Source organism: Cylas formicarius, unplaced genomic scaffold (assembly GCF_029955315.1).
Source record: "Cylas formicarius isolate icCylForm1 unplaced genomic scaffold, icCylForm1.1 PGA_scaffold_4__25_contigs__length_36172078, whole genome shotgun sequence".
NCBI classification, from domain to species: Eukaryota; Metazoa; Arthropoda; class Insecta; order Coleoptera; family Brentidae; genus Cylas; species Cylas formicarius.
The window spans coordinates 377,455-385,668 of record NW_026844334.1 but is presented as its reverse complement, the minus strand read 5'-3'; the positions used below and the strand labels follow the sequence as shown (position 1 = coordinate 385,668).

Sequence of the window (8,214 nt, the reverse complement as noted above, 5' to 3'; positions counted from 1 at the left end):
ATAATGTTACCTATTACTTTCATGATAATAAAAAAACTAAAAATAATTACTGCATATTTTAAAATCGTAGCTTATTTATGTTGCATCGGAGACGTTGGGAGTTTTTCATGCAAAGGGGCAGTTTTATATAATCGCAATTTCGCAATTTTACAGAATGTCCTGGATAAATTGTATAAATATAGCAGTTTAGCAACACCGTGCATCACGAGGTCATTGGGCAACCACAGTTAAAATTTCCCATTTCGCTGTTTAAAGATGATGTTACACTGGTGAGCTTTGTTTTGGTTACTTTTCATCAAAAATAAACATAAAAAACAAAAGTAAGTAACAAAACGTATTTTATTCACACAACATTACATAATACATAAGGGCGTATAAATCGAATAGATTTTTTTCGAAAAATATGGAAAAAAGGACACTGTTGTAGATAATAAAATGTACTTTATTTCCGTAACATATAAGGAGCAGATGAGTGAAAAATATCACAGAATACAGAAGTAGCAGATAGCCAACAGAATATCGATACGAGGCAAGACGTTATTTATTTCTAGTACTCATCACCTAATAACTCAGTAACACAGGGAGCATCGTTACAAAGGTCAAAACTGGATAAAAAATTATTATTTTTATTTCTCTTGATTCCGGCACACCCTGTATATTTGACGGGGCCTAAGGTATCCTCATGCTGTTCGCGCATGCGTGGTTCAGCCTGTAGTCCACGTAGATCATTCCGGTGTTGTGCCAGTAGTAAAGGGCGCCGACTACGAAAAAGTGCCACCACTGGTGCGAATGGCCCACGAAATCGAAAGTGCCGGCAGACCATCGTTCGGGAATTTTCGCCAGGTAAATCCCGAACGCGGTCCCACTGATGACGTACATGCCGAAAACTCTCGGCAACAGGAGCTAACGTACAACGTCTAAGTCTTATTTATTCGAAATTACATAAAACTCAGTAACAAAGTGGCTGCGTTTATAAATCTCTTTTTGTTACAACCTGAATCGTATTCTATTCTGATCGCCTGCCTGTTAATGAAAAATTAACAAAGCCAAGTGTATTCTGGATAGTGAAGTAAACTTTCACCGGTTTCTTTCTGAAATTGAACAGATGATTTATCGACAAGGAGCCTTTGAAAGGCAACTGATTCGAAGGACAAAAGTATGCACATACAAGTTAAGTATGGGCAAATCTGTGACAAAGAAAGCATGCATAATATTTACACTGGCCACTTATTATGAAATCAACATTGCACGCCTCTTTAAGAGAATTAACATTCCCGAAATATATGTACAACGTCCTCCAGGTTTTGTAGTTCATAAATCTCACGAAATTTCATGAGGACTTCCATATAAAGCACTTATTTCAAGGCAGAGTGCACAAAATTTTATGTAATAGGGTCGACATTCAGTTTTCCAAATATAATTTGTTCCGCATCTAATACTTCTTCCAGAACAGACTTTTTCATTTTCACCCATGTAACTCCTATATTCCATCAGGCTTAATTCCACTTTTGCAATATTTAGATATATAAAAAAACTTTACGACTTTTTAACTAACGCAGAAAACATAAAAAGTTAAAAAAAAAAAGCAGTTAAAAGCATAACCAGATGCAAAGTACATCTCTTCTTTTTTTGCGTTCATTGGGCAAAGCTACTTTGGATGCTCGCCCATTGCCATTGACATTAGTCGATAGAATCCGAAATGAGTAAGATATAATTGTCGACTTACGCTAACCACGGGATTCTCGAAGCCGCCCATTTTGACGGCCCAGTGGAACGTCGGCAACACGCCGTACACGGCCCACGCCACGAACGTGGCCATCTTGACGTTGACGTTAACGTTGAACCGCGGCGCTTGCAGCGCCATCGCGACGACGAATATCGCGGTGACCGTCAGCAGATAAAAGTTTTGCAACGGCTGCGGTACAAATTCGGATTTACAGATGGCGCTGTCGCCCATTTCGTGCGCTCACCTGATCGCACCAGAACGCGTAGTAAATGCCGGACACGTAAATCGCGTACAGCGAGAGCGCGATGCCGAACAGGTCGTAGCGTAAAAAGTAGTCGCAATCGGTCTCCGAACGGCAGCAAAACGTGTGGTACAACGCGGAGAGGGCCATGCATGCCTAAAAGGCGAAAAACGCATAGTCGTAGTGGCGGCAACCGCGCATCTATATCACCTGGAAACAGATCAGTATAACGCTGACGAGAATCTTGTCGCTTAGCGGGGCGTCGATTTTCAATATGATCAGATCGTAGATCGTCAGCGACACGAAGAGAACCAAACCGAATATGTGGGACCATATGTTGATTGTCTCGTTCGTCCACCAGAACACGCTGCAAAACGAATGACATGGTACGTGGCGTTGTGGTCCGTGACGCGCGCGTCCAAACCAGAGACAACATAAGTTTGTCTCTGCCCAGGCCGCAGATAACAAAAATTGGTTACTACCATATAGCTACTACATATTTAACGCTGACAATAGAGGAATTCATGAAGCAATTATGTAAAAAAATTTTGAGCTCTAATGTCGAATTCTGACGTTGGATCCATAACACCTTGCGGCTTTCAACAACCAACATGGCCGTTGACAGACCGTTGACAAAACTAACCAAAATGGAGCAAAAGGTTCGTTGTCATAACCTCTAAGAAACATCTAAGTGGTAAACATGTTCAAGGAGCAAAAAAAAAAGAAACAACGCGGATTTTCTTATAATGACAAACAATATGAATGATTAAGAGAGTAGACGAAACTGAAATACAACGCAATGATTATTCAGTCAATATAAAACTTGTCAATCGAAGGACATTTAGTAGATGATGGATTATTAATCTTAAATTATTTTTGGGAATGCGTTTCAAGTAATAGATAAAATTATTAAAATTAATTAAAATTGTGGGTGCTTCGCGAGTATTTTTTTCTCTCTCAATGAAACGAAAGTAAATTTTTAATTTTTTTAATCCATAATACCGTAACCCAAAAAAGCGATGCAAAAGTCCCTAATACACATAATTTACAGAATTTTTCACCCCCTGATGCCAAATATTCCGTTCTTATTGTTTTCATGACGATTTTGAGGCGCCAACTGATGTATTGCCATACAATATTACTGTTAATAATAAAATTACAATTGCGTTTGCGTTACGTGTGTATTTAAGATTTGACTGTTCTATGTGAACCTATGGTTAGATGTAGATCCGCCGTAGTTGCAATAAATAAAAAGAATTAGTTCAAAAACTATTTTCTGTGACGTGTAACGCTCATAAATGTTCCAAACAGTTGAAGTAATCAATTAGTAATAGTGAATTTTATTACTGCGTATTTTGCAATCATTGCGAGAGTTTTCAATAAATAGACATAATGGTTTGGCAACTCCGCGCGGCTGGATGACATTTGTAAACGTAGGTGGCTTTTACGTGATGGAAATCCACTCAAAGAGGTTAAATTTGAGTAGAAAAATTTTCACAGTTATTTATCGGTTTGCGCCAGTTATTTCGGCAACGCCGTGCTTTTATCAAAAACTGGAGTTTTTAATGGTTTCCTCCAGGATTTCGCCTAACCTAATATTGTAGACTTTCTTTTCAGGTTCGTGAAGTCAGGGAAAGGGTTGAAGAAGTACGATTTTATAACCTTTCCATGCACAGGTCCGTGTTCAAGATGCCCCTGTATCCTTTCCGGATAAACGAGTTGTGTTTCATGAAGTTCGGGGCGTCTTCGTAGTGGAGCAGCTTCTTCGCTTTGGGGTAGTCGTGGGGCTCGCAGCCCCCGTCCTTCTCGACGCGTTTTTCATCGTCGTAACTGGCGACCAGGGCCAAATCTTCCAGGAGAGATTCAGTGTGGTCATAAGTGTGAACCTAACAGATGGGAGACGTTTAGAACTTTAGTCACGTCGTCCACGTTTCGAATAACGCAAGGTTAATGTCGCGTTTGGCAATTCGTCCATGGAGATCGACTCGGTTGCGAAAACGCCCGCGGGAACTTGACACGTTGCCCCACATTCAGTGTTGTTTGTATTTTAAACACCCGAAATGTGAAACACTTGCCACTAAAATTGAAACTTGCATCCAAAGTTCTGTTATGGGGTATCTGCATACATATGGTAGAGCAAGACAGGAAGGTCAGACGGAAATCCGCATCTGAACGAAAGTTATTATTTATATTATAAATTGGGTGTGATATTTACTTGCAATATGTAAGGAATTTGTATTTATATTTATGTATGTTTTATTTTTATTTAATTTTTATGAAATATAGATAAGTGTCTGTGTACTTTATTTAACGCCAAGTAATAAAAATTTATTAAGCTATTTGCAAGATATATTTTTATATATACGGAATGCTGCAGAAATCCCCCAGAGAAAAAAAGTAAATAGAAACCATGTATATTACGCGGCTAATAAAGGATGTGGCATGCGCAATACCTTGTCCACGTTGTATTTAGTGCGAATGGTACTGTCAGAAGGTAAGAAGAAGAGTTGGCTCGAGACGATTGGTGTCTTCCGGTGTCGTGCGCGACTTCCGGCACCGTCGGACAGATGGCGCGTTTGGCGCACAAGCGACTCCGTGCGTTATGCGCCCGGTAAGAAAGGTCGCGCGTTCTCTTTGTCATTTGACAGCATATTTTCAGACAGAGATGTGGGTTGTGCGAGTGAATAGTGCCCGCTTTTTTCATAAGTACCTTTGCACAATATACCAAGATACCGTTTTACTTAACAACTTGATTCGTGTTGGAAACCGCCTATTATTACGTATTGTGGCAAATTAGAAAAAGTTTCGAAGATTGTACAGGGCACCGATTGAAAAATAAATACGGCCCGATATCGTTGAACGGTCGCTTTCACTGCCGGCGTTTGTGTGTCAGGTGTCGTTTTTAACCGGACGTGAAAGTTTTCGAGCATGCAACGGGTCCCGTTTCGAATTATGAAATGCGATTTCGAGCGAGGCTCTTACCTTCGGCGTCTCGCAGGCGTCGCAACGTTCCTCGCCGTCCGAAGACTGGACGACTTCGTGTTTCGCCGGCACTAACGTCACCGTCATCCCTGTCGAACGGGTTAGATGTGCGGTTAACTGTGCGAAACACGCCGTATACTTTGTCCCTAAGTATATCGTCTCGGTGTTTGACGGCAATCGGCGAAATAAACGAATAGATATAGTCGGTCAAAAAATGCTCGGTACACATGGTATCTCATTAAGAGTAATAAAAATAAAATAAAAATCATTTGACTTGATAAAATATTGATAATTAACGCTTCTACCTGAAGTTCTGAATAGAGATTTATTAAAGTGTCTCAAATGATTTTTATTTTTATTACTCTTAATGAGATTGTCCATATTTACTTGAAATATATTTCTCATTAAATGTAAGTGAAAAAAGAAACTAAAATAAAACTGAAAAAAAACTTTTTTATTTTGCCTGTATTTTATTTATTTGGACTGATATTGCAAAATAGAACAGATTGCCTTAAGCAGAATCACAAATAATAAATATTAAAAAAAAATATTATTAATAATCGGGAATTAAATTTTTACTTTATTTTTATGGGCAAGGGCACATTCCAAACCCAATAAAAGTGCTAAATATAGGATTTTCCATTTTATATCATATAAAAAATATATTTTTTTGATGATCATCTGTGACCACCCTGTATAATATATTTCGCCATACATAGGTCAAAGCATGAAATATTAACCACTGTCATGGATCCAAAATAACATTTCCCAAAATTAGAAAAGTGGAAAAGTTCATTTTTCTCAAAAACCATTCAAAATTTCGTATGCTATGTAATAACAAAAAATACTTGAAATCAAGAGAATAATTAGAAATTTTTTAAATATTCATAGCATTAAAAAAATAAAGTTGGTTGTCCTGGCGCAATGCAACACCCTGTACAATCTTTTGAAAGATATCATTATTATTAATTCACTATCCGATGCAATCCCCAAAAATTTTACACTTTGTCCCCTATCTTTTACTCGCTTTATTTTATTTATTAAATCTTACGTGACATAGATCCGATATTTCGGAATATTCAGACATTTTATTACTATTACTATCAAATATATAGATCAAATATAAGGCGTGTCTTTTTTTTTAAGCTTTCCGTTTGATGAATCCTGCGGTTATTCAACTTGTAACTCACGAGGCTGCGTCAACAATCAATATGATATACTTTGAAACACACTATACCTACCTTTGAAATTGAACGGATCTTTCAGCAGGCGGGCCGAAACGTCAAAAACGGTCTCTTTAATGTCGTAACCCTTTACAAACGTGACGGAAAACCGATTAAACCGATGTCGAAAAGATTTGATTATTGAAAACCATTAATACGGAATCGTAAAATTTTATCAACCTCGACGAAAAAATTCAATTCGCGAATCAATACGGCAAGGTTTTTTCGATTAAATAAATAATAAATCAGAAGGCGGTAAATATTTGACTGTGGTCCGTCGTTGCCAAGTTGTAGTCGATTTAAAAATTACGAAACCAAAAATATGTATAAACTGTCCTTCATTAAAAAAAAACCATCGCCTTCAAAATAAACGAATAAAAAAAATTGTAAATAAGATATGTCGATGTTGTTGACAGATTTCCATGACAACGTGGTGATCTGTCAAAGAAACGCGTTTTGATTGGTTAAAAATTACGCCCATGCTGGCTGGCACTAATTTAACAAATAATGTACAAGCGATTCACGAAATACGTTATTGTTTACGAATATTTCGCGATCCTGCAGAAAGTAAGCCAACAGCAACATCGGACCGCGATCAAACATTTAACGCGTAAAACGTTTTGACATTATCCGTGCACGTCAAACGGCTTATAGTAGCCGAATATATTTCGTTAAAAAATATCTACGTAATGACACGTTCTGCGTAACAACGGGCGCGTATGTGTCGACATCCCACCCAATTATACGCGAGACTTGCATAATGGCAATATCTTCGAACGAAAACGTTCGTTGCACTGACCTGATGACTGTCGTCGAGATGCGAAAACGCGTCGAAGCTACGCCAACACAACACACTAGGCCGACGACGTTGACGGGCAAAAAATCGCAGCCTACTCTCTATTGGACGAAGCCACCTAGATCGGCCATCGAATACATCGATCCCACTTCCGTCACGGCGAACGCACAACTGGCTTTGCGTTCACCTGCGTCCGTAATAGGCGCAAAAATCACAATGTTTACGATTTCCCGCCGACCAGGGGACCCGGAGGCTCTTTCTCTTCCACCGATTTCCCTCGCGAGGCGCGTGACGTCACAGAACGCATATGACGCAAAATTCGGTTACAGCGCTCGCCGCGGGACCGCAAGTTACCATAGACTTTTGTCAAAATACGACCGACAACTATCGCGTTGGTTAACTAATTCGCACGTTCGTCGGTGTTCTGTGGACGCGCTGTCAAAACTTCGTCTTCCGTTGGAATGTCGGTAAGGGCGATTCCGCACGGTTGTCGGACAATGCGGCGCGCCATCTAGCGGGCGCCCGTTTAAACACCCTTGGCGTTCTTCTTTTCCTCGATTTTTACGGTGGGTGCAACGCCAGAGGCGACGGCGACTGGGGATTTTTGGTCATAGAAAGTTGGCGTTTTGACTTTTATTTATCGTGCCCGGTTATCGTTTGTTTTTGTCCGGTTTTAGACAAAAAAGATGTAAATTAATTTGAAATGGGCATACACGTCGGTAACGGTGTAGTCTTTAAATATTTCTAGAAGTCGCGGTGATGTGAGAAATGCATCCAAGTAGGGAGACCTTCCAAAACTATTTCCAAAATTGGCAAAACCGAAACAAATTGAAACAGGAATCGCGGAACAGTTTGGCATCGAAGATGAATGAAAGGCCGGAATGGAATTTTCCAGAGCTCGTTTATCTCGGTCAGGAGAAAATTGGAATATGAATTAGAGTGACGGAAGCAAAAGTTTCCCCGTTTCCAGACAAGATTCAAGGTAAAAATACCGAATTCCCGCTGTGAACTATCGAGGATAATGGTCTGGGGGCTGCTTGAAGTGCGGACAAAGAGATAATGGACAATAACCATGTTTGATTGGCCCTTTCAATCTGAACTCCGTTGAATACCTTTGAGATAAATCTGAACGCATTCCTGTGTTAGTATCGTCGAATGCGATAATGTCTACGGAGCTTTTGACTATTTCGACGAAAATAAATGGATATTTATTGGTAATAAATAAATAAATTGGAACATATTGTTA

The 8,214-nt window shown here is 39.3% G+C and overlaps 1 protein-coding gene across 2 annotated transcripts; it reads right to left on the bottom strand.

Annotated features, from left to right (window-relative positions):
* Nucleotides 1-352: 352 nt before the first annotated feature.
* Nucleotides 353-7,355, bottom strand: LOC132701040 (progestin and adipoQ receptor family member 3). Of its 2 annotated transcripts, XM_060668670.1 has the most exons (8): nt 6,859-6,931; nt 6,191-6,260; nt 4,950-5,038; nt 3,630-3,853; nt 2,178-2,334; nt 1,971-2,123; nt 1,727-1,915; nt 353-903 (listed from the first exon to the last, which is right to left on the bottom strand). In XM_060668670.1, the coding sequence occupies exons 1-8, from the start codon at nt 6,901-6,903 to the stop codon at nt 670-672; spliced, it is 1,161 nt and encodes a 386-aa protein (XP_060524653.1). In that variant the 5' UTR covers nt 6,904-6,931; the 3' UTR covers nt 353-669. The 2 variants fall into 2 exon arrangements, with proteins under 2 accessions (XP_060524653.1, XP_060524655.1); XM_060668672.1 differs by lacking the exons at nt 6,191-6,260; nt 6,859-6,931 and adding an exon at nt 6,972-7,355.
* Between the last annotated feature and the right edge of the window lie 859 nt (nt 7,356-8,214).

Excerpts from the sequence above, each read along its gene's own strand:
- LOC132701040 (XM_060668670.1), bottom strand. The coding sequence starts at position 6,903 with ATGTCGACACATACGCGCCCGTTGTTACGCAGAACGTGTCATTAC. Across the intron at positions 6,261-6,858 it reads TACGCAGAACGTGTCATTAC|GGTTACGACATTAAAGAGAC; the intron begins GTAGATATTTTT and ends ACGTTTGTAAAG. Across the intron at positions 904-1,726 it reads TCGAGAATCCCGTGGTTAGC|CTCCTGTTGCCGAGAGTTTT; the intron begins GTAAGTCGACAA and ends GTTGTACGTTAG.